General features: G+C 43.1%; 1 protein-coding gene and 1 long non-coding RNA gene across 2 annotated transcripts in view; one reads left to right on the plus strand and one right to left on the minus strand.

Annotated features, from left to right (window-relative positions):
- Positions 1-5,123: 5,123 nt before the first annotated feature.
- LOC119187541 (uncharacterized) lies at positions 5,124-26,312 on the minus strand. The gene is made up of 2 exons (XR_005111870.2): positions 25,819-26,312; positions 5,124-5,448 (listed from the first exon to the last, which is right to left on the minus strand). It is a non-coding gene; the product is annotated as an uncharacterized LOC119187541 (long non-coding RNA).
- The window catches only part of LOC119187540 (paired mesoderm homeobox protein 2), a 91,313-nt gene continuing 83,895 nt past the window's right edge, over positions 19,821-27,238 (plus strand). Inside the window, exon 1 of the mRNA XM_037435681.2 lies at positions 19,821-20,355. Within this exon, the coding sequence (XP_037291578.2) occupies positions 20,148-20,355 (208 nt within the window). The 5' untranslated portion in view covers positions 19,821-20,147. The remainder of the gene's footprint in view (positions 20,356-27,238) is intronic.

The following is a 27,238-nucleotide window of genomic DNA, read 5'->3' on the forward strand; positions in this document are numbered from 1 at the left end:
ACACCACGTTACTAGCTGATTTCTCTACTGAGTAGCGAACGCTTAACCGTCGACGAGTTTAAAGGTTTAGGCAAGAAGAGGAGAAAGTGAGTTACGCTAAACGAACACAGCCGAGACCGATGAAGCGGCGAGCCTGGAGGTGGTCGGTGACAGCAGCCACAGCTGAGGCACGACACCAGTTGCTCAGCATGTCAGCCAAACTGTCAACTATGCTACGCTGACGAAAACGGTCGAGGCACAAGCCGTAACGTGGAGACGCGAAACTGTCACACCCGTTGTCAGTGATCTCAGAGTGAGTTCCATGCGTGCCAGTTTTTGTTTATTTAGCGAGACAGTGCACACAGCAGCTGGCAGCTTTTTGACAACAGGAAGAGCGGCAAGCTAGAGCGAGAGCAAAAAAAGAAAAAGAACGAAACAGGGGCTCGGCAGCAAAGCGAGGTGGCGCACTGCCAAAATCAGAGGGCGTCCACCCAGCATTCCACTTTCTTTTCACGCAATGGAAAAATGAAACATGCCTGATGCGGTCGCGGTCGTCAGCTGCTGGCTCGTCTTGAAAGTGACCTGGCTGGATCCACGGTATGACTGAGACAGTGCATTCTCGGCTAGCACGCTAGCACATCCAGACGGCTTGTGAATCGAGATATTGCTGACATTAAGAGAGAGCAAATTGTAGACAATTAACGGCGCCGCTTGCGTAGGGACGGCTTATCAGGAAAACGCAAGAGAGAAAAATGTTCATCGAATCTCTATTACCGCACAAAGAGCCCTTCTCCCGGTCTTCCGAACACAAGTCGCAACATGGTGGACAACTGCAGCGGTGGCGCTGGAGGCCCACTGGCCCTCTCAGAAAATCGGACCTTGCAGTTAACCCTGTAGCCATGCTAGATACCCTGTAGCCGGATTAGTTGTCACACGGCTGTCATTCCACACAGCTGATCATTGATACATAGTTTATTGACCCATCATGTTAGCGTAGCGGGTTAGGTGTCGTGTGTCATACTGCTAAGCTAGAAGGCACGGATGACATCCCCGGCCACTACGGCCGCGTCTCGATGAGAACGATATGCAAGAAAACTCGTGTGCTTAGATTTAGCTGCATGTTAAAGAACTGCAGGAAGACAAGATTAATCCGTAGTCTTGCACTACGGCCTGCTACAGACTCGCATACTGGTCGGGACAGGTAAAATTCGTAAATAAGTGAATGCTATAAGCATTTCTTAGCGAACTTCGGTGACTTTGGCCGTAACCATCCATATATACATCCATCCATCCGTCGGTTCATCCATCCGTCTGTCCGTCTGCTCATCCATCCATCCATTCATTCATCCATCCGTCCATCCGTCCGTCCATCAGTTTCAATGATGGGATCTATACCAAAATATTTATGACAAAACATGACTCCATGGCGAGCATTAGTGACTAGTCACAAGACTGATAACATGAAAATCATGACTTGTGTCATGAATGTCATAATTCACATGTCATGGCCATGCTGCTCCTGCGGTGGTTTCCTTCACATGATATATTGCAAAACTGGTATGGTATGACATGACGGCATGACGAACATAAGTGACAGGCCTTCACGGGGAAAACATGACATGCGTGTCATGTAAGAACGTGACTACACGCCACGCTCATAATGCTCTCGTGGTCATTTCACGAGTTTAGCATTAGCAAATTTGATGTGCGGGATGTGAATTGATGATGAAGGTATATGACTGGTGCAAACATGATTATCGTGACATGCGTGTCATGTAAGAATATGATTACAAGCCATGCTCATGATGCGCTCACGGTCATTTTTCTAGCTTCACATTACCAAATTTAGCATGCGTGACGGGAATAGATAACGAAGGTATATGGCGGGTGCAAACATGATAAACATGACACGCCATGCTCATGATGCGCTCGCGGTAATTTCACTAGCTTCACATTACTAAATTTGGTATGCGTGACAATAATGGATGATGAAGATATGTGACTGGCGCAAACATGATAATCATAACATGCGTGTCATGTAAGAACATGATTACAAGCCACGCTCAATATGCCCTCGCGGTCATTTCACTAGCTTCACATCCCCAAATTTGGCCTTACGTGGCGGGAATGAATGGCGATGGTGTATGACCGGTATAAACATGATAATCGTGACATGCGTTTGTGGTAAGAGCATGACTACAGACCACACTCATGATGCGCTTGCAGCCGTTTTGCTGGCTTCACATATACCAAATATAGTTATACGTGACGTTAATAGACGACGAAAGTAAATAACAGGTACAAACATGATAATCATACTATGCGTGTCCTGCAAAACAGGACTACATGCTATACGCTTATAGCGTGCTCGCGGCCGTGCGTTAGCTTCCCATATACCAAATTTAGAATCACGTGAGGTAAATTGACGACGAATACAAATTTCAGGCGCGAACATAATAATCATGACATGGAAGTCATGTTTATCATGATTTCTTTCCGCCTTGTGTTGTTGTGCTGATTTTAATGTGACAAATCAACATTATCCATTCGTGCTTCAAATATCATCTATGCCCACTGTACATGGGATCTGCCTTTTTTCGACGATGTTAACCGCCTTCCCAAGTAGCATTTTCTCCCCTTCGAGTTTTGCTAAACAGAGGGAGAGAAAGAGGAACGCACATTATTTAGGGTGCGACGCGCCCTTAGAATTTAGCTTGCCGGTAATTCGAAGGGTTATGGCCAATAGCTTGTCATGATCATTTCGGCCTAGTTGATAGCTTCTGCTTGAATACAAGAATCAGTTGATGACAGGAGGGACTGCCGTGCCACATTGAAGGGAGCTGGTAGCATTGCTTTTGGTCGATGAGAGTTACAAAGTGGGCTTGTTGGTGATGCACGACATAATCACGCATTTATCTGAATGATCCCACGTGCTTATCCGTCCGCCTGACGATGGCTTAAAAGGGGCCTGAGTTCGAAAATAAACTTGTAATTGCTAGAGCACTCTATTTTCTCCGTCCATCCCTTCGTATGTTTCTGTCTTTCGCCTCGCGCTGCAGAAAATTCGTATGCATCACCAACAAGACCAGATCGCAACTCTCGTCGACTACATTTCTCGTACAACGGGCCACTTTCTGTTTATTCTTAAAGACCCAGGCTGTATTGCAGCCTTTAACGCCAACGCGACATGCAGGGCACGTTCTGTCAATTTCTGCATCCGCAATGGTATTATTCCGGATGAAGTCCTCGCGCTTTGCGCGAGCTTTGTGTCCTCCTTCGGTCATGCCAGTAGGATACTGAAGATTTTACGCGCTGAATTGCATCGCCAAGTTCACCTGCACAGAATTCGTCTTTGCGCACAGCTTCAGACTTCCTTCGAGTTGTCTGTCACTGGATTTCAGCTGAAGATATACCTCCAACTGGCTGGGCAAGTTACCAAAGCGCTTTAGATGGCCCAGCTGCACTATCTTCATGAGCGAGTGACCAGTATTTGATGGAAAGCCTAGGGCAAAGTTCACGTTCCTGAAGGCCTCCAGCTACCCGATAACGTCATTCATGTGCTAAAGCTAGAGCGAAAGTTCACTCTTGAAAGACAGAGGACAAGTCCAGAACTCCTGAATGTCCTTCGTCAGGTGTCACGACGGGCTACTGAAGGGGAGAAAGAAGGAAATACATCTGAAGGAGTAGACACCCTATCACGTTGTACCTGTTTGTTCTCGCATTTCTGTAAAGCGTGTTTTGTCTTACCTGGATAATAATTCGTTGTGTTTTGTACGGAAATCGGGAAAGGGGCTTCGTGGTTTTCTCGCATTCATGTTCCTTAGAAAAAGGTGTTGACGCTATTTCTGGGGTGTTTTAATGTAAAAGATGGCGTATCATTGAACAAAGTAAAACCATAGGCTTTTCGGTTGTGCAAAAAAAAAAGGGAGCATTGCTGGAACTCTTGAAAGTATCAAAAGAGTAGGAAGAATAGCCTGGATGTGCTTTTTAATGCAAAAGCTCACAAAGTTAACTCTCCTTTCAAAGTCACAGTCTCGGAAATAGGTACCTGGCAAACGGAACTCACTGCTTTTTTGTTATGCTGAGACCCGTTTTTAGCCAAGAGCTCCGATAGTATTTCAGACTTCATGGAAGCTCTTGAAAATGAAGGGCTAAAAGCTTCCCAATTGATGTGACTGACCTTCACTAATCCCTCCCCAACCACAATTGCTAAAAGGTGTTGGAAGTAGCATTGACGAATTTGGTGCAATCAAGTTTTCTTCCGAGTCGGGTGCGTCCCTTGATAATTTTATTACCTTGTTGGAATTTTATCTCCAGTTCTCGTTCATCAAATTGATTTGTGGGGTTGAACGTGTTCATCAAATTGAACAATTATGTTCTCTTGCAAAACAAGGTAGCTGCATCGGTTCTTGTACCGTGCCTGTCTTGCGCAATCTTTTTCTGGCAGAACTGCATAGAACTATGGCATAGTGTGTAGAAGGAACGACGGTTAAGAAAGTGTCTCGGTATGTGGATGATTTTATTATTTTTATTGACAGCTCGCGGGAGAACTTCGAAAGTAAGAGTACCAATGTGCTGATTGTGTTTCGCGATGGTTTTAAGCCCCTTGAAGTGACAGTGGAACGGCCTAGTGAAAGACAATTAGGTATTTAGATTTAAGTCTTCCTTATTCTGACAACAGGCTCTGCTGGTGCTATGATCCACGTACTCAGAAAACTGTACTCTCATTTCATTCAGGTCATTCCAAACTAACCAAGAGAGCCATCGTGACGACATGCTTCAAAAACACATTAGCAAGTCATGTGTGCACCTAATTAATGAAGCAGAACTTCCATAATCAGATCTCACGATTGCAATGATCTGGCTATCTGGACCATGTTTTAGTTCCCGTTGCCAAAAAAGAGTTGAAAAGAATTCGTGGAAGTTTAAGCCAATCTAACTTTCATGACGATATATCGGAAGAAACGAGCCACACGGCCTTAAGTCCATATATGTTCACCAGCTGTCACATAACCTAAATAAGGTGGAATTTCAAGAATATATTAAGGTTGTATTTTCTGGGGCGCAAACTTGAAAAATTGTGCGTCATGGCAAATTCATCTCGAGGGGAAAGTGTGATGTGTACAAAAAGGTATGCACACAAATTTGTTTACTGTAAATCATTTGTTATTTATTGTATTTCGTTCTCGCGTGCGAAACAATTTGCGTGCCAAACCATGTATGTGTGAGTGAGTGACTGAGATAGCATTGGTTACAATTCGAATAAACCATCACCAGAAGGTTTTCTCGCTCCTCACGTTCATGCATGTGGTTCCCGAATTTGGTCCAGAATGCAATCAATATTGGTCGGCAACTCGGCATAAAGATGAGTTGACTCGTTCCATCGTGGAAGACAAAGTTATTGACGCTCTTGGCGATGTATGTTTGATCAAGCCTTCGATTGCATCGTCACCCAAAGAACTTGGCTTCCTGCGTATACACGGTGATACTTGGTTTTATCTGTGAAGTTTTCTTTAAATCACATGACACAGTCACCCATTTATCTGAGTAATCCCACGTGTTCACCGGACGATTATGGCTTAAAGGCGGTCAGAGTTCGAAAATGAACATGTTGCAATAGTAGCCCTCTATCATCTCTGCCTTCCTCTTGCTGTTTTCGTATTTCGCATCGCACTACAAAAAATTATTTTATTGCTTTTGGTGGCTGCGCGGCCTTGCATTCCCAAAGAGTGTCATTTTGGAGCTTTCATTGATGATTGATATGTGTGGTTTAACGTCCCAAAACCACCGTATGATTACGAGACCCGCTGTAGTGGAGGGCTCCGGAAATTTCGACCACCTGGGGTTCTTTATCGTGCACCCAAATCTGAGCACACGGGCCTACTTTTCCGCCTACATCGGAAATGCCGCCGCCGCAGCCGGGATTCGATACCGCGACCTGCAGGTCAGCAGCCGAGTAGCTTGGCCACTATACCACCATGGCGGGGCATTTTAAAGCTTTCAGGCAACGACAATGTCAGCTGCTGGTCTATTTGCTTCCGGGTAAATATTAGATGACCGATAAAGTCTGGGAAAAGAATATGTTTGGATTTGCCTGTTCCCTTGGACCCTTGTTGAGCGTTCACGCGGGATCGTGCATGTTTCGCGGTTCTGCCTATAATATGCTGTCATTTGATTTTATATGCTTACTCCTTCCTCGTGAAGTTAAGGGCTGAGAGGTCCGCCTCCCGGGCTACTCGGTGGGTCGCTTCATTCCCCGTATTCCACGCGTGAGTGGGCATCCATACAAATGTCATCATCGTTTTTCAATGGTGAGGTTTTTGGACGCGGTTGGCCTAACAAAACAAGTATGAAGTTCGTTAGCGTCCTTTTAGAATCACTGAAGATTCTATAAGTTGCCTGTACTGAAGATAAGACTGTTTTTAAGGTGGCTACAGTAATAGGTGTACTCCGTGGCCGGTCACCACGCGAATGGTGTAGAAGGTTCCGCTTTCGAAATGTATCAGCGGGATAACCGCAATTTACACACCCGGTGTTGTAGCTCACTCGTATCATGATATCACTAAACAAAACTATGAGCTCTAGGGAAGTGATAACTTTTTTGTGAATAATTTTAATTAACGAGCAATATAATATTGCATCATTCAATAACATATTAACTTGAACTTGTTAGGTAACTTGAATATTCAACTTGAGACGTGTGCTACCGCGTCCATTTCCAATTTGGCGGGTTTGCCCAGCATTTGGCACAGAATTTAAAGAGGCAGGATGACTGGGGAGCTCCGAAGATGATTCGGGTATTCATGCCTGGTGATGTTATGAACCTTCTTCACTGCAGCCAAAATTGCACTTCGTACAAGTTACTGCAACAAATATTCTACAGAAACCTTTGTAGTTATGGTTTCGTGAATAAGATCGTTTCTCTCTGTCCTTTTTTTTTTCATGTTAGCTGCACGGGTCCACACGTACACCAGCATGACCATACAAGACAGACTTTCCTCTTGCGGCGCCATTTGGGCAGTGGCGTAAATCTAGAAAAATCCCAATAAGGGACACAAGCAGACCATGACAGTCACTTTGTTTTTTATATAGATTGTATTTTTATTTATATGTGAATTGAATCATGCTTTGAAGTAAACTTTAAAAATAAACGAGCATGGGGTTCAAGATCGAGTAATTGCATTGTTCATTCTATTAGGTCTTCTCTGGACAGGTCTAGCAGCTTTTTCGATTTCTATAGTTTCACACATTTGAGTGGTATAGAACACAAATACACTAAAAAACAATCAGTCTTTAAGACAAGCTAAATGTGCTACACTTGGCTGTGGAGTAATTCAAGTACACTATGTTATAAAGCTAAAACTCAAAGGGGGACACTCCCAGCCTAAACACAAGAGAAATTGGGCCCCTTCCCCTGCTGATTTACGCCAATAATTGTGAGCTATTTGCAAACACTTTTGGGGACGTTAAAAATTACTTGGGGAAGTGAAGTGCATTTGCTGGAGACCTAAACTGTTTGTTTGGAGTACTGTAGCGTTCAAGCTCGCCACACAGCACTCCAGTGCATGGCGATATATGATTGTTTCGCGTGAACTCTGGGTATTATTCAGAAAGTGGTGGTCTCAACTGCTCTTGAAGTTTTTAATTGATACAGACCTTGCCTGTGGTTGGTAATGTGTGAAGCTCATTTTATGCTGTTGGACCGTGGGGAAAGGGGGCCTGGCGTATACCGCAGTGCTTGGGATGCCTCACGGGCCGGCATGTGGACAGTTGATCGCGCTCAGCGCGCCTATACTTATTCGCCGCCACGCGTTGCACTCATCAAGAATGACAATGTTTTCCTTCTATTTTGAAACTGGTCATTGCACGTCCAGAACCGTCTGCGATAAGAATATCCTACTCCAACAGTTATAACCACAGAGTGGACACCAATGTATGGTATGCTCAGCCGAAGACGGCATAAAGTGAGGTGACGAAAATAGAATAATTGTAGACATATTACATGGAAACAGCTGGTCCAACATTAGATGAAGTAGAGATCATGTAAAAGTATTTTTCGTCATGCAGGGCACATAAAGAGACGACGACTACAATAATTTGCTAACACAATATTGATAATCTGGCCAAAAATACCACCAGATTTATTATTTTCGAAATACTCTCGCTGTCAGCGCTTCTTGCGGGAGGCAAGAACTCGGCCTGCCGTCCCTACTTACTAGAGTTTGCTTGCTTAGCCTTTGCCTGTTTCATGAAATGCATTGCGCTAATGAGAAATTTGCGATGTCCTTTTCTTCACCTTCAAGCCACTTATTTCGCACTGCTCATCAGATGAAGGTTGGAGTACCATAGTGCTAGAAAAATATACATTTCGAAGGCACCCTTTTTGAAACAAGCCAAGGCTTGAACCGCCTTACCGTGTCCGTTGTCACCATCACTAACCGCTATACGTATTGGCATTCGGCCTGTGCCAATATGCGATTTTAACCGCCTTGCTAGAACCTGTTATTGGGCTAGTTGGTTCATTCTGAAGGACGGTGAAGAACGAAACCCACGTAGACAAAAAAAAAAAAAAAGGAAGAGGACAGGATAGGGTGTCAACTTGAACTTTAACAGGTACCAGTCTCTTGTTCAAGTATTACGTAACGTACCACACACAGGATGTCGTATCGGAGCTTACTTTACTGATAGCAACAATTGCTTTGACACGCTACGCGCGGTACTCGATGTATTTCTTGAACAAGAGAGACTGTAGAAGTTCAAGTTGACGCTATATCTTGTCCCTTTTTTTTTTCGTCAACATGAGTTGCGTCTTTCATCTGTCTTTAAAAGCCTTAATTTGTTGACTTTTTTTATTTCTCTTTGTATTGCCTGTATGGCCCTGAGCATAAATAAAAATTGAAATTAAAATTAAAATTGAAATTCGTCTGTTTAGCAGCGAAACGCCGCATCTAAACCACCGTGGCGAGTCTATAGACGGCACACAACACGATATATAAAAAGAACAGGCACATTAGCGTCTTTTCTTTATGTCATGTAATGTTTGGAGAAGCATTGATTTGTTTCTCCTTTCGAAGTTTTTCCCTTTCTCTTCATTCAGTGATGGGCAGCCAACCGGGCTCAGCCTTGGTAACCTCCCCGCCTTTCTTATTCTCTTTTTAGTGCTGCAACATATCACAGAAGTTAAACAGCCAACTCGCACTTTCTGCCTCTACTAAACCATCATGTTGCTTTGATGAGGCGGGTGAGAATCATTGTAGATTTCTATTTGAAGTGATTATTTTACGTAAAACTAAGAGGGCAGCTCTAAGCGACGAGCATGCCAATAATTCAGTTTCTTCCGAGGTATCAACATGGAGAGTAGTAACCAACGTAAGCTGCGTATTGCAGCGGGTACATAAGAAAGCACTTAGCTATGTTCTCTTCGCGAAGAACGCAGTGCAAATGAAGGAGTTAATTGATATGTCGGGTTTAACGTCCGAAAACCACCATATGATTATGAGAGGCGCTGTAGTGGAGGGCTCCGGAAGTTTAGACTCCTGGGGTTCTTTAACGTGCACCTAAATCTGAGAACGCGGGCCTACAGCATTTCCGCCTCCACCAGAAATGCAGCCGCCGCAGCCGAAATTCGATCCCGCGACCTGCACGTCAGCAGCCAAGCCAATAGACCTAACGAGGCATTTTTTTTTTAAATAGCCAAATGCACTTTAAATGAAACTTAGAAAAACGGACTTTTTTTCTACTGACAATATGGTTGGGTCTGCTCAATCAACTTTTTGCCAGTATGTTCATCTTTCTCAAATACCACAAATATATATTGTGGCTAAAATCTACATAACCAATCAACATCAGTATTATTGAGTAAAGTTTGTATTTGGCTCATATAGACTGAAACGTTTCATTTGGACATGAATTAGCTAGTAGAATAAGTGTAAAACAGTTTGAATGTACGGCGTAGCAATATTTTGCAATAGAATTGACGTCATACTTGTGCGTCCGTCAGTGCCATGCTTTGACGTGTGGGCGTAATAGCGATTACTAGACTTGAACAGTGAGTGGTCTTTTCTGGCAAAATGCGCACCATTATTTACTGTCATCAGTGTTTTCTTGTTCCTGGCATCTATTGAAGGCCTCGAAAAGTGTCCCAGTTACTTTTATGCCATGCCATTTCTCACCACTTCTTCAGTGAATTGATAGACGCCCAACATCTTTAACTCATGCCTATTTTATTTAAAATACACGGCGTTGGAGTGAACGGATGACAAGATAGTGTTGCGCTGAAGTCGAAACAAATCACTAATATACAAAAAGAAGTAGGCAAGTCAGCCTCTTACTCTTTAGAATCGAGTTTTGTCAATGAACATTATGTCCTTCAGTAAGAGCCAACTCGGGCTACAAAACCTAATTGTGGAACGTAAACACGATAACAAAACACTAAGACACAATTGAAACATTTTGGGTGGGACCATGTTGGTTGTTTCGAATATGCTTTTTAGCCGAGAGCTCATTTTATGAATGTGGCTCATTTTGGTTAGAAATGTTGGAGCCCTTGGCTCATATTTTATTAGAAACTGCCTTTCTGACCTCATGTTACAAAAAAACGTTGCATCATTTTGATTATAACTGTTCATCATCATCATTTGTTTTCCCTTAAGGGCCCCTGATGGGGTATTACATAAGGGGGGGGGGGGTTGAACAAGGATACAGAAAGGCAATTCCAGACCGAGAACATAAAGTAGCTTAAAATTCAAGAATTGGAATTACAAGGCAATAATAAAAACAGAACTCGTTATACAACTAATAGCATGATTAAAAATGAGAGAAAGGCAACTGTCTACACAGAAACTACGGTGATACGGTTGTAAAATGAGTTTCTAGTAAGGTTTTTAACTTCACAGTATTTCGTTAGTTGGCTATTGCGTTCTAGAAATTGTAGATACTTAGGCATGCTGTACGTTCCAGGGAAATTTAGCCTAGTTTCGTTTTCTGCATTTGGCTCTCTTAGGGAAAAAAAAGCCTCAATTCAAGGAGTTATGAAGCTTTTTTTTTTTCTTGATCTGCACCGGCTCAAAAGCGGGGCGCAGGAAGAGGCGAGGAACTGAGAAAACCTGACCACGCCAGCACTGCATGCCACTCCTTAAATAATGTCGGTACAGATAACAGCGCTATGCGTTTGTCGTCCTTGGAGGTTCAGTCGAACTATATTGCGAAAACTTGTGCGTCACTTGATAATACGTGTGCCGGAAGTATTAATGACCCACAACCGTTCCTATAACAACGCTTATTGGGAGATTGTGAGCAGCCGAGGCTCATTTCAGCCGAGAGTACTCTTGACCAACCTAAGCCGAGCTGCTCACTTCACTGATGTGCATTGTTAAAGACCTGTCTAACATGACCCTTTTTTTTAAGCGTGGAACTCCAAGCATTTTTTCGAGCCGAGTAGGGCTAACAAAAATTATCATCATCATGAACTGGTAATTAAGGAATCGATTCGTCCGCTTCATGTTACGCTTCGCTTCTACAACATATGCGCTGGTTTGTCCGGCGTGGAATACAAAAACTGTGACAAGAAAACTCGTTACGTGACTAAAAATCGCGTAACATGCCATAGCTATATACTAGTCATGGGACTGAAAAACCGTAAAATCACGTGACTAGCCACGTGACTAAGTACTCAACATTGCACATTTATTCACGTGCCTAAACATTTCTCAACGTGTAGTCACGCGACGAAAATCCCTCAAAATCACGTCACTGCTAGTCGCGAAGACATGTTCCCACAATAAGGCACGTAACAGCTGGTTACGTTACCGAAAAAATCACATCACGTAACAGGTTGTCGCGTGGCTTGTCTAACCAAATACATTTGTAGGTACCTATTACTGCTCGCAAAAGCTTCGCATCTCTAGTAGAAGCTTGTCTTTATCAGTGAAAACTCAGCTAGGCTGATCGCTGGTGGTTTCAGCCTTGAGCCACAAGTGCAAACTGCACACTTTTTTTTTTCAGTGGATAATGTGACTGGCAGAACGGTTGCTGGTTAACACTATGAAGTTGATAGACATATTTATTTGTCGTAGTAGGCACAAGGGCTTCTTAAAGTCGAGCAATACGATAGTATTATATACTCAAGCCTTGTGTAAAATGCATTTTTTTCCCTTTCGAGCCATGTTTGCGGTGACGTTCACAAACCGGGCTCAACTCAATGCCCTTCATCGGGGAAGTGCGAATAGCGAACTTTTCAAATTTAGTTGGAGGAGCCTGTAAAATAGTGAACAGATGCTTCAAAATTTGTGGCACATCATGTCGACTGCAAAACTGAAACAAGAGAGTAGCGATACTCAATGCACGTTGAATATTCAGTTCGCCTAAAAGAAAGAAATACGGCGCGAAAGCACAGTACATTGTTTTAAAAACAGTGTATTATGAACGCGCATAAATGGTGGCAACGTCCAAATAATAAATGAGAAGCGAGCCACTTGGTTGAATACTTGGAAAATATTGAACGGATGTTAGCTGCCTCGCGTGTTTGCCAAAACACGCCCAGTGCAAAGAGTGCAGCTGGCCAGTGACAACACCATTCGGATTTATCCTCAACAACATTGCTTTGTAATGTAACAATAATATAACGATTAGGATTTAACGTCTCGAAACTACCATATATTTATAAGGGCTGCCATAGTGGAGGGCTGCGGTAATTTTGACCCCCTGGGTTTTTTTTAATGTGCAACTAAATGTGAGTACACAGGCCTCAAGCAATTTCGCCTCCTCAACCACCGCGGCCGATACACTGCTTTGGCTCTACTTCGAATTTCCAATAAATGTCTCTGTTGCTAGATATTTCAAAGAAATATTTGAAAAGTAACTTGTAGAATATATAATAAGAATGAAACAGCACACAATGTTAGATTGGTGTTTGAAATAATAATCGAGCAGCACTACTCCCGATGGTCTTTCTTTCCATTCATCTGCGAATGTAAACGCAGGAACACTACCAGCGGATGTGTATAGGCACCGCCACCCTTCGAATGAAGGGTTCCTCAACAGGATGCTTCTCCGTGACCCTCACGATGAAGTGTTGTTGGCCAAACGAGCCTTTACTGCGGTGCATTCTAGCAGCATTCGCAGCGAGTGTCTTGATAAGACGTTGTCGCTCCAGCGCCGGTGTTTACTTCCACTTAAATGCCCGTATACTCTGGTCGAGAGACGCCGCCGCCATCCAGTTTCTTGAGTCGATGCAGAACCTTTCTTCGCAGTGGAGACGGCTGTTCTTTTTAACGTCTACTCGACTTCAAGGACAACAATATAAGACAACAAGGAATGCAAGCCACACGTTTAGGAAAGTAAGCATGAACTACACGTAAGACTGGACGTAGTTCGAGAGGGGTAAGCGTATTTACCTTCCGAGATACAAAGCAAGTACAATGCCTCTCTCTTGATCATCTGGAGATGACAGCCCGGAATGGAAAAATATAACAGCCTTCATAAGAGGCCCTCGCTTCTTTATTATTGTCTTGACGACTATAAGGTGGAATACTATGAACTTGTTCGCGAGTGGGGGTAAGCCTAGGCCTCCCTCATATATATATATATATATATATATATATATATATATATATATATATATATATATATATATATATATATATATATATATATATATATATATATATATATATATATATATATATATATATATATGTTACGAAAAATGTTATATATATATGTTACATAATGTTACGAAAAAGTGCTAAGATTATATATATATATATATATATATATATATATATATATATATATATATATATATATATATATATATATATATATATATAATCTTAGCACTTTTTCGTAACATTATGGTATTAAAAGCACCGTCAGTTTTACGCAACATACACTGGGTCATTATGAACGTCATAGTATTACAAGAGCAATATTTCTTATACGTTAGCCCATACCTTTATGCATAATTTCAATTTGATAGATACGACTCTTGACGATTGCTTGTTCTCAGGAGGATGTGCTCCTAGGCGTGACCAGGCTCAGAGAGCCCTTTTAACTTCTTAAGAAAAACGGACTTGGCGCCGCCGGTTTATAGACATTTTTCATGTGACACTTTATTTGTGTTTGCACGTGTGATTTTTCTGTTTTTTTTTTACTTTTCTCTTCCTTCACCTTTTTCTTCCCTCCTGTCTTCCCTTCCCGAATGAGTAGGTAGGTGTTGCGCTCCCATAGGTGGCAGTTGTCAGTCGGTTCCATCCCTGTTTCCTCTGTGTCTTCGTGCTTTTTGTGTACACAAAGCAAATGAATACAACAATAAATACTAGATCATGGCCGTCCCAGTAGTAAATATTTGTAACATGGAATAAAATTTCGTTAATTTCTGAAAGGTGGTCATTAATATTGGGTGTTTTTCAAAGCAGGTAGCAATGACTACACCTTTCTTCCCGTAATCAGTACTACACTTTCATGGACATATTCTGGTTTGCTCCTGGAGGAAACAGTGTTGCTGGGGTGTTTTATAATCATTATTATTATTATTAGTATCATTATAATTCATTATAATTCATTATTATTATTATTATTATTATTATTATTATTATTATTATTATTATTATTATTATTATATTATTATTATATTATTATTATATTATTATTATTATTATTATTATTATTATTATTATTATTATTATTATTATTATTATTATTATTATTATTATTATTATTATTATTATTATTATTATTATTATTATTATTATTATTATTATTATTGTGCCTACCAAACTTTAAAAAGTAAGAATCAAGAAGAATAAAAAGCAAGAATGTGATGCCAGGGACGCAGTACATACTTTATTCTTGTTGTATTTGCAATATTTCTTGAAGGCCCTCCGCACTTCCAAATTCACACCGCTATACAAACAGTCTAAGCGCAACCTTTGCTTGGATAAATGTGGGTGATTGTAGCGTTAAACTACTCGACATTTCTGGATGCGAAGCATCTTATGCCGAGGGCTGTCCCCATCAGCCCTGCGGTGTCTCCTGCGCAACGCCGCGATGAGCACACGCGTCAACGCCGCCATCAGTGTCAGCACAAGCTCTCAATAAAGTACACCGTCTCCCGCTGAAGCGAACCATCTCGCCGCTGCTTCGCATCCACACATGGTTCCTTTTTTAGTGGGAGATGGTGTAATTTTTTTTCCGTATTGTCTATTAGCTTTTTACAATTGATCGAGACTTTTCTAAGTCATGCACACAGCATCTGTTCGAACCGTGATTCAACAAATAAAGTAAAAAATATTATTCGCCTAACGACCATTTACGCACAACTACACACAAAGTACGATAATACTCTATTTTCAATGCGCCGTATTTTTTTTGGCCATTGGTTATTCGCCATTTGATAAAATTTTTTGGTGTGTCATAAAATCGCATGCTTCTTAGGTGCCATCACAAATCAGTAAGAACTTGTTGCGTTACAAGTACCAAAGCACACAGAGTAGCGCATTTATATATGCTGAACAATAGCAAAACTTTTGAGGGGATAGCCGGACAGTGTCACATTCTGAACGTAATTCAAGGTGGTTGCCCAGTGATCACATTGACAGCGGTTCTTTTAGCAGCTGTTGAAATAGATCAGAGTATAGTAAATATTTTCAGTTGTAGTATAACGATTTTGAGCTGGTCATGCGTGTATACACCACTTTGAATTAATCCCTGCTGAGAGAAAGGAACAGTGCTGCGCGTGTGCTTCTTTGCCGTGTGAGATGTATTTTGGGCTGTACAAGTCACTTCAAGATTAGTAGCTTAACCAACGATTCCGGATTAACAACCTATCTCAGCTATCAAAGCAGTCTCTTTTGTCCAGAAAGCCGTGGACCTTGACCACTTCCCGGGTTCGGCAATATAGTATCGGGGCCAACTTGAAAGCTGGGCTGCTTGATTCGCTCGAGTATACCGCCTTATTCGTCGTCATGTCGCAAACCACTGTGATAACTGCAAGCTACAATATTATAAACAAGGCGAAGCACGTTAATCAGAGATTCATGTGGAACGTTTTGCAGTTCTCGCAGTTTGGCCGAACTAAATTACTCGAAACTTCACACTCGTTGACTCGAAGCACCTTGGATATACTATGATATGGAGCAACGCTAGGGTTATATTCTTTTTCCTTTAAATAAAACGCATTCCTCAGAACAGGAAGATTTGATAAGTTCATAAAACGTTCACTGGCTACCTCTAGTATTTGCGTCATCGATTATGCACATTTCAACCCAGACATAGCAGAACAAAAGCGCGACAGAGGACTCGAAACTTAGAGCCCCTGCATAGCGGCAGCCTCCTCTGCAATGCTGCAGGGCAAGGTGTGAAAGCATCGCTTTAGGGGCCTGCACCGCGAGAGCTTACAGTTGCGCGCGGTCGTGAGACACGGAGGACAATGTTCCCATCAGAAGCGTAGGACGAATTTCATTATATAATTACGTGATCGCTGTATTGACGGAAAATCTCGCCTTCATTCTTGATTTTCCAGCGCGTAGCTGATCATGACCAGTTTTGAAAGTAGTAGGATGAGGGGGTGGTCGGACTTATGAACTCTTCTCAGTGGGTAAGCTAGCGCTTCCCTTGTAACCCCACTCACTCGCACTAGATAAGCATATGCCTATGACTGCTCTTCCCGACCACGTAATTGACGTTTTGCTGATTGTGTGCTACAGTTTTCGGAATCGCTGCACGCTTTGTGGTGGACATATCTCTCTTCAGCGTTTTATTGTACGTGGCACGTCATCGTCATGATGTTTTGTTGTTTTAATTGGAGTCGTATTCGTTGATGCACGAAAAAATTATTTGATGCGTATCACGGCTGTCAAGTCATTCCACACAACGTTGAACGTGGAGTATAAAGATATTTTGAAATATTTCACATTGAACTAAATTGACTAGCGCACAGTGTCCAACACGACGCTATTTATGCTGAATTGCGTTCATTTTACAACGAAGCGGTCACACCCTGTTTGATTGGAATTTTGGGGGGGCTTTCAGATGACATCGAGATTATCATCGTTAAGAAAGATCTGGGACTTAAAATGAAGAAAAATAGTGACAGATGGTCACCCGGATAGAGCTCGAACGGAATCTGGTGAAGTGGGCATATCGGTTGACGACGACGATGACGACGACTACAACAACAAGTGAAAACTTTCAGGAGCTTCAACAGTTTAAAACGCGATAGCGTAATAGGGCCCGTTCGCATCGCCTTCTCAATCGCTAGCCCAGGTTTTGGTTCTCTCCTAAGCCATGCTGTTAAGAATTAGTCTGCGCGTAACATTACCCGCTTCGAGCTATCCTCGAATGCCTAGTGCAAGGACAGTTATGTGCTCACTACGCCATGATTCATCCTTTTGCGAATCAGCAAAAGGCCCACTACGCGTCCGTGTAAGGTAAGAAGCGAACCTATGTAGCAGCTAGTTTGGTTGATGGGTTCGCAGCTGCTGATAATAAAATATATCTGAGTGCTTTGTAATGGGTGGGCCTTTATTACAGCCGCTCGTTGCGCGATTCACATGTTTTGACACCTGGCGCGATTCTACGCATCTACCACGCAATACTACATGTGTTGAGGAGGCGCCGCGTACGACATGGCATTCGTGTAGCCGAAATGGTTGGGGGGATTCATAATGATTTGAAATACGAGCGCGATACGCAGACAGGTCCGTGTTTTTCCTGTCGTTATTTACGTATGACGCTCGTATTTCAAACCAAGTTTAGTACAGTGTTTTTTTTTTTCAAATACGTTTTTACAAATATTGTGGCTCTGTCGATGAAGACCTGCTTGCTACGCAGAGGACATTCAACTCTCACTACCAAGATTTTTCGCTCACAACGACACCCACGCCGACACTGACGCCAGAACTTCTGTGAAACGAGCTCTTTAACGCTGTCGCGTTAATACGTCGAATATAAGCTTTATTCGTGCTGACATTCCAAACTACTGGTGTTGTTTAAGTTGCTCCCCGAAGTTATACTGCAGCAGAAGAACAAAGCTGAGCACCCGCAATGTGTCCCTGACGACAAATTGTACACTCTAAACGTGGTAACCAATAAATCTGGTTTTGTGCACTGATAATAAAGGTTACCACGTTTTAAATGTGTGCATTTTGTTTTCTTTTTATTTTAAGCATGCACTCTAAACGTGTTAACAAAAAATATGATTTTGCACACTGATAGTAAGGGTTACCAAGATTATAATGAATGCTATCGAAGCTAATGTAATCCTTACTGTGTAGGGGCTCAATAATTTTGCCCTGCACAGTAAGCGTGCAATAACAGTAAGGGTTACATTACCTTCGAAAGCATCCATTCTAAACTTAATAAGCCTTGCTATCAGTGGGCAAAATCATAATTATTTGTTACCACGTTTAGAGTGCATGCCCAAATTAAAAAGAAAACAAAATTATAAGTGGTTCGCTTGGGTAAGCTGTAACACACAGTAAGATGCTCAGAGAAAAAGCGTCATAAAGATGAATGTCTGAACATAGGCGAAATCTATAGCAAAGTAAAGAGCTGATATTCAACACGTCTCTCTGAGCAACAAAGAATATTAAAATTCATCTTACAGAGATGCTGTCTGAAGTGTCAAATTGTCAAGTCTGTGCATCACGTTGGGATTGCTGCCGAGCCATCATCGTTGTCGAAGCGCCGCCTTGATTATTGTCGGGGTCGTCATACCTCATAGTAGTCCAAGGGATAAATGTAGGCGCAAGCAAGACAAATAGTTAAGAAAGAAGGAGTATACACAGCAAAAGGTCAGTCTGTCAACTGTCCCCGGCTGGTGCAACTCCTGTTGTCAAGCGGAATGCTATGAAACTTGACCGGCACATTGGCGGCGAAATATGACCAGAATGCTAGACGTAGCTTGAAGCAGACCCGTTGAACAAGAGTTCCAATATACTAGAAATGTATGTAAGTCCACAGAATTTGTTGCTGGGCTACTTGCCGCCCAGCAGCAGTCCTTCTCATATTGTCATTGGTTGATTGATATGTGGGGTTTAACGTCCCAAAACCAGCATATGATGGTGAGAGACGCCGTAGTGGAGGGCTCCAGAAATTTCGACCACGTGGGGTTCTTTAACGTGCACCCGAATCAGAGCACACGGGCCTACAACATTTCCGCCTCCATCGGAAATGCAGCCGCCGCAGCCGGGATTCGATCCCGCGACTTGCGGGTAAGCAGCCGAGCACCTTAGCCACTAGACCACCACGGCGGGTCATTGGTCATGTGCCACAATCTTCGCCCCATCACCGGTGTCGTCGTCAGACTGTTGACTATTTGCACGGCAGATTGCTGTGTCTCCTTTGTCGCAACATTGATTGATGAATAATATGTGGGGTTTAACACCCCAAAACCACCATATGATTATGATAGACGCCGTAAGGAAGGCTCGAAAAATTTTGACCACCTGGAGTTTGTCGCCCCATTACATAAAAAAATTTCGAACAATTTTTTTAGTATCGACAATGCTACTTGACTTCGGCAGTCACCTTCAGACCCAGTTTTAATGCACGAACTACGACACTTCGATATAGTCATCATTTGCTTGAAATACCTGGGCTTGCAAGTTTCCGGAGCATCTACAGCGGCTACGGGCACGAATTTAAACAGCTGAGCAGTTCTTATCAATGTCGCGACTGTATGCAGCGAAATATGTTCAGGAAATAAATGTTCGTGCATCGCCAGCAAACTTGATGGGAGGAGACTGTTGGCATTAGCATGGGCAACTTATAACAACTCCCAGCAGTGCTATAAATGTGACCACACGCCGGTTTATAAGCTCAATGGGTGCTCCTGAGTCACGTTAAGGCGTATATCTCTTCCCAAACGAAGCAGAACCGCATGGCTAGCGATTCTGAGAAGCAAGGAGACCCGCTGAAGTGCGCCGTTAAAACAGCGACAGTTTAGAGCTGCTAAATTTACTGCGCACCCCAAAGCCGAGACACATGAAGCGGCACGGTCAAGGGACGGCCCTAGAGCACCCGCTTCGCGAGGATACCACGGGGTGCGGAGGGGCTTTGGCGCCGCAGAAGCTTTCCTTCAGGGGCTGCGTCACGGGGGCCCATGGAAGGGGGAGGCGCGGTGCCACAGCGCCCCGAGCCCACAGCCTGGCCATGGGGGCGCCGTGATGCCGGTGGCGCCCGAACAGGCCCCTCCTTCGTGGCCGGCCGTGAGGCGGAAGCGGGCGGGGCTGCCTTGGCGCTGGGCCGCCACCGTGGGCCAGAGCGCCTCCATGGGACCCGAGCACCAGGCCGCCTCGGCGCAGGGCTTCTCCGTGCAGCGCCTGCTCGACCAGGCGCCCCCCGCCGCACAGCGCGCCCGGCAGCCGTCCACAGGTGAGCGCTCACACCGGGCGTCAATTGGCGGCTTTGTTGACCGGGCAGCACTCGCTGTGCGGTGTACATTACTCGCTTGCTTGTCCGAGGTCAGTCAACGGTGGTCTCGCTGACGTTGTCAACCCGTTTTTCCTCCACCGGCGCCTTGGCAGCGCTCACTTATGGCGAGGACGATAATACATTCTGTGAAAGGCACGGTCTGCGCATGTTCGCCCGTCCACATCAAACAATAAAACAAGGAGAAATAGCAGGCAGCTCGTTGATGAACGTCCACTGTCCTCGCAGCCCCCCCCCCCCTTTCCTTATTTCCACAGAACACATATATAAGACTTCAGATGGTATAAAGAAGACTGCCAAGCTCTTTGAACCGCTGTAACATGAAGTTGCGCATGAATCTAAATTTCGATTAGATCACGTGGCTTTCTAATGACTATTACCCTTAGTTCTAACGAAGAACAGTTCTAATAAATTTTCCTGTGACGCTACTAATCAAAGCCTTCGCTTCGCACTTGTTACCCAACTTCTTTCGTCAGACTGTCGCCATTCCAATACGATTCTGAAACCTCATTCTACAAGCCCATCTACTTCAACCTAATTAACGTGCCGCGATAATGCATACAGTGTACGGAGTGTGCTGTAGCGTCCCCATCCTTGCTATATTTTTTATGCGTGTATGCATCTCGAGTTATTCCTGACCACTCCATGTCACATGTGCACCTTCCGTGTACAGCCTTTGCAAATCGTGTGTGGACGTTTATGTCTTACCTCTGGCAAAGGTACTTAATGCAATGGCGTATGACGTCATAACTACTAAACTACTAAAGTACGACATTTGAATCACAAATCCTTGTCCGATTTGAATCAGTACATACGATGGGCAAAGACCATTGACGTCGAACGCGCAACCCGACAATTTATATATATATATATATATATATATATATATATATATATATATATATATATATATATATATATATAGAATGTACAGGCTGTGTGTGGGTATGTGTGGGCGTGTTTTATGATAACTTCTGAATACCGTATTCAATTTTCGTAATTCATAAATTTTAAACAAAATACATGTTTATTTCTTACAGCAGCGGTTAGTGGAATTGTCCCCTCAAAAAATCTAGAGAAATCAAATGAACCGGCATAAATGAAAACTCTCTTGGGAGGCTAATGCAATAAATAAATAAATAGTACGAGTGCAGTGCTATATAGCTGCCCCCTAGAATTGCCCACATTCCGTTTCACAGTACGTATAGCGCCTACTGTTTAGGTTCATATCATTACAACAGCGCCCCACACTGACGTGGTGAGAGATATTAATTATGGCCACGTATTGCGCACGCTGACGCATGACCATTTGATGTAGGTGGAGCAGCACCAAAGAATGAACACAGTCAAGGGAGTTCTTGAATGTTTGGAGGATCAAACAAGTTGGTACTACGCCTTGTTGGCAACGTAAGACCATTAAAAAGCTTTCATTGTCAGAGCGTGTACCGAATGTTAAAAAACAGTCTTTAGAAATAGAGGCGACCACATATGTGCGACAAACAGCGGTGGGACAATCGTTTCGACCGCACGTGCTATCGAGCTTCAGTATCGTTATATAATTGGGTGCCGTAAACACAATGTTAAAGCCATGCGTGCTTATAAGTCTGCCTTGTTTTTTTTGTTTGTTTTTTCAACCATGTCACAACTGTAAAAAATTGCTTTTTTTTTTGGCGCTCAAAGCTAACTGGTCTTGCAACGTCATGATTAACGTATTTCTTCATTTAAATAATTGATACGTGGGGTTTAATGTTACATAACCACTATATGATTATGAAAGGCGCCGTAGCGGAGGGCTCCGGAAATTTCGACCACCTGTGGTTCTCTAACGTGCACACATCCGAGCACTCGGGCTTTCGCCTCCACCGAAAATGCCGCTGCTGCAGCCGGGATTCGATCCCATGACCTGCGGGTCAGCAGCTGAGTACCTTGGCTACTAGACCACCGTGGCAGGGAGTATTTATGGTTAGCGCGAAGCTTGCTTCTTAAAGCCGATGATCACTTTTTTCGCACACAATTTGGTGAGATAGAACTTAAGAAAAGATACGGCTGCTCTATGTTTCGTGTATTGGCGTGCTCGGAAGAAAAGTTCAGCGACGGTTTTGGTGATTTCGGAGAGTATTGTAAACACTTTTTCGTTCTATCGAATCACTAAACGTATGCTTAAAAACTGTTGCATTCTGCTCAGATATGATTTAATGAACCTCAATCTCCAATAATTTACTTTAGTTGATGAGATAGATAGGTAATGACGGAGTCTAATTCGCCCGCATAAAAAATGTTCAAGCAATTGAGTTAGTCACCCAAGGAGCCGCAGAACTAATTATCAACCTTAGTTTCGCATAGTTTTTTAAGGAGAAGGTCAACGTGTGAACAAGTTCAAATTCCTGGCAAGGGCACGAACATTTTCTCCATCGTAATAAACGTCTGTTTTACGTAGATGGACAGCACTTTACGAAACGCCAATGCTGAAGCAACGCAATTCTGAATGAACTACGGTTCCTAAACTTGTTAGCTGATACGCTCCTTTACTCATTTCAGCAAACCTTAATGCCGCCGAATAAGTAAAGATTTTCAATACCCATATTGATAGCTGGAACATCTACAAGAATTTGCCGTTCGTTTTTCTGAAACAATTATTTCAGAAATAATGTTAACAATGCGCGTTTTCAGCGAAAAAAAAACAGTTCGGAGGTGAACGATTTCGCCTTCTTGACATTAGGAACAATAACATCTAGCTTAAGTTTTATTAGAAGATGAGCAGTGCATTGCTTAGGTATATCAACATATTAATTTTCAATCTCAGGATTTATCTGAATCGCTGAAAAAGATTCGTAAGAAAACATGCGCTGTTACAAAATGTTAAAACAATCTTCGTTATCAGGCATTGTGTCTGTAAGTTCGCTCTAATAAGGTGAAATTTTCCGAATGTTGGATAGGTTCTGAACCATTCGCTTGAACACGGGATACTTTCCAGATGCTGGCGATATAATGTGCGATACAATGTCATTCTTCGGGAACAAATGTAATGATGTCGCGTGGTAGACAAAATGCATCTCCTCCTTTCATGTCATACAGTAATTAAGGCCTAGCTTCAAGGTTCTGCTATGCTTATATAGGGCGTTTTTTTTTTCTGACAGCCAAGCCCACTTTACGTGAAACTGAAGAAAGAAAAAAAAAAACGTTTTTTTTTTGTACTCAGACAGTTTCTTGCCAATGTGCTGTTGTCGCCAGAATTCTTCGAATTTATATTGCGACTAAAATCTATATTGCACACTATAGATAGCTTGCACGTGACATCATGGTCGCAGCTCGGTAACGCACTGGTTCAGCAACATGGCGGCCTTGATGACGTAAAGCCGCATTATTGATTGATTGATTGATATGTGGGGTTTAACGTCCCAAAACCACTATATGATCATGAGAGACGCCGTAGTGAAGGGCTCCGAAAATTTAGACCACCTGCGGTTCTTTAACGTGCACCCAAATCTGAACACATGGGCCTACAACATTTCCGCCTCCATCGGAAATGCAGCCGCTGCAGCCGGGATTTGAACCCGCGACCTGCGAGTCAGCAGCCGAGTACCTTAGCCACTAGACCACCACGGTGGGGCAGGCCGCATTATCACATCGCATTGGACCTGTTTCAATATGATAGCGAAGTGGCCAGAATTTAGTTGGCTTCTTTGCGTCAATAACAAGAGAACGTACAAGCGATGTAACGATAACATTAACATGACGTCACAAAAATTGCGCGCACGACGTGGTGCAACAATGCAACGGTTTCAGTTGTGCCATTACAAGCCATATATAGTCGTTCTTCGGGAGTAAAATTTGTAATTGGTTCATATAAATGGGAACATGCCATTTAGGCTTGACCTGGCGGCGCACAAGTAGTCAAATGGCAGCGAATGAACGATGGAGGAATATTCTGCGACAAAATTAACGCCATCTTCTGCTTTCGTGGGCGCTCTCCTTTGTTTCAATGGTGGAGCTTCAATAGACTTCAAGAGCGAGTGGTCCTTCCTGGAAACAGGCACACTGTCCTGGAGCGGTTTCTTGTTCTTGGCATCGATCGAATGCCCCTTAAAAATGCATCTGTTCTTATATAGCTTCTTAGTTGGTTTTAGGCCACCCAGTTTAGGATTCTGCTTTCATAGTCAAGGAATAGGCCTGTGCTCAATAATTTCATCTTCGCATCTTCGTTGGCTTCCATTTCAAATATACTGTCTTGGGAGGAAACAAGGATATGATAATGTACCATGAAACTCGAGAAGAAACGCTGACAGACCGGTACGACTATAGGAAGGTCAGCATCTTACAATATATTTGGGTTTGGCGCAAAAATATGCCATTCAGCAAGTACCAAGTCACCCAAAAAAAGCAATTGTGTATCTGAAGCGGGATTACAAAACAACTGTAGGCCTCAAATCATACGCGTAGCCAGAAATTTTTATGGACGGGGGGGGGGGGGGGTGAGTGGACGCACCTGCTGATTTTAGAAGGGGCACCCCTTGAAGTGGTAGTTTTTTGCTCTCTATGCCATGGCGGAAAAAATTTGGGGAGGAGGGGCATGTGCTCGATGTGCCACCCCCTGAATACACCCCTGCCACAAATTAAACAGATTAATGCGTCATTGTTAAACAGATTAATGCGTCATAATATTGTTAGCTCCAATTGAATTCTGAATTATGATGAATACTATTGCACCTCTTCATTCTATAAATCTATTCACAACTTTATTCTGATGGACATATCAACATGAAATGGTGTTTTTAAGTTTTTGTATCTCTATAGCGATATTGCTTGAAATTCCATGACTTCTCTACAGTGATGCTGATGAATTGTGCTATACTGGATGTTTTTCGCTTTCCTAACCACTGTCCTTGTTTTTGTTTGTTTTTGTTTTTGTTTTTTTTGTGTTCACGAAACTGTTTACACGAGTATATGTCTCACTCTTTTTTTTTTTGTTTACGAGCCGGAATGTAGGCCTAGTCAGGAAACAGTTTCGTCTGTTCCCTTTTGCCTCATCTCGGTGGCATGTAACTGTTGTGTACACATGCCAGAATAAAGTATTAAAGTTGGTTGTTTCAGTAGCGATTATTGACGCAACACTGGTTTAATGTGTATGACGAAGCTTGATTTAAACAGGTGCAGGATTAGGCTCATTTTCGAATTAAAACTGCTTTTGCGAGTTCCAGTTATAATCAGGAATGGTGTCGTTTTTAATTGCAGACGATTTAAATATTAAATACACTTAGGCGTGCCTTGCTTTCGCGTGAAATCGAGCCTAGTTTCAGTTTATAGAGCTTGCTCTTTTAGAAAAGAAAACGCCACATATGAAGGCGTTTATGAGGCCCTGTAAGTTATTTTGTGTGGAAATTCATCACAGAAAAATTGTACTCTTACTTGGCGGCCACTCTCGCAACTTCGTCATTCGTAGAAATTCTGCTGGTGGTCCGCTGTCCCGCGCAAATCGGCGCTTAAGTGATTCCGGTGGCGATCGTCTTCCTTAGCTGGATATCAAACGCTTATGCTCTTTTCGTAAATTACAACCTGACGCGGTCGTCCAACCAATAGTTTGGTACAGGCACCATGTTCAGCCGATAGTTGCAGGAAGGACACGCGAACTGAAGTCCTCAAACGCGGAAAGAACTTTGCAAACGAATCCAGGTGAACCAACACAGTCCAGTCTCCTCGCACGCAGCCATGAATTACGGTAGTTGCGGGATTGCGGAGACCATTGGAGGCTGAAGAATAGGTGCTCAGCGTACTCTAAATGAAGGCAGAAACGGGCTACATGGAAAGATTGAGATGCTAGGCATCGCCGAAATAAGTCGGGTGTGTAGAGGCGCACACAAGGGAAAGGAAATGGACGACACCCGAATACTGACTACCAAATGAAACACCGCAGTGCAATGGAAAAGCGGTAGACACAAAAACTCATGTGCGCATGAACTACAAACGCAATTGCGCTACCTTTCGCTCAGTTATACGCGAAGGCCTATGTGAAAGATAACCGTTGAAGCATGGCATTTCGCATTTATTCAAGATAAGAGGATTCCGGCGTGCATGCGCTCATATGTACATTTACTGATATGCCGATTTTCAACCCCAAGACACACTTCTTCGTTCTTATGTGTGGTGATGACTACAGTCACGCTAGTTCAATGATGAGCCCCAAGATGAACCAGCTGCGCCCACTGCGGTGAACACGCGATCCATGGCACCAGACACGGAACTGCAGAATCAACGCGAAAAGATCGTGTGTTTCGCTTTGATTTTGCTTATACTTCGAAAAATTACAGAAGACGAGTGCTGCTTAGATAAACAGCCACGCTCAAACGTGTTTGCTCTACGACGAAGACGACATAATTCATTTTGAAATTCGTCGCCATTACTTAATTGGCTCTGCGCATAGCAGCTTTTGTTTGGCTCTATGGCTGTCCTAAATATCGCGTTTAAAAAGCAATAGTGGTGTCAATTTGCTCGAATTCTTCAGTGGGCCTTTCGGTACAATAATTACGTGGATAGGAAGCTAAAGAAGCTTTGGGGAAGTAATGAAGGTGCAAAATTTACGTGCTCACTGGCGAGATATGCGTTTCATAAAAGAGAACAGCAGCCTCACGCACCCGACTTCACAGGATATCCGGCCAAGCTTTGCAGGCTGTGAACACCCAGTTTTTCGCACAACTCCCGAACTCGGTTTTAGTATGTTTACTCGAAGCACCATCGAATACTAGTGCGTCTCTAATAACGTTTCATCCATATTGTACAAAGTATGCATGCGTGTCACTATTTTGGCGTCCTATGACCGACTGCAGTCAAC

Source organism: Rhipicephalus microplus, chromosome X (genome assembly GCF_043290135.1).
Source record: "Rhipicephalus microplus isolate Deutch F79 chromosome X, USDA_Rmic, whole genome shotgun sequence".
NCBI classification, from domain to species: domain Eukaryota; kingdom Metazoa; phylum Arthropoda; class Arachnida; order Ixodida; family Ixodidae; genus Rhipicephalus; species Rhipicephalus microplus.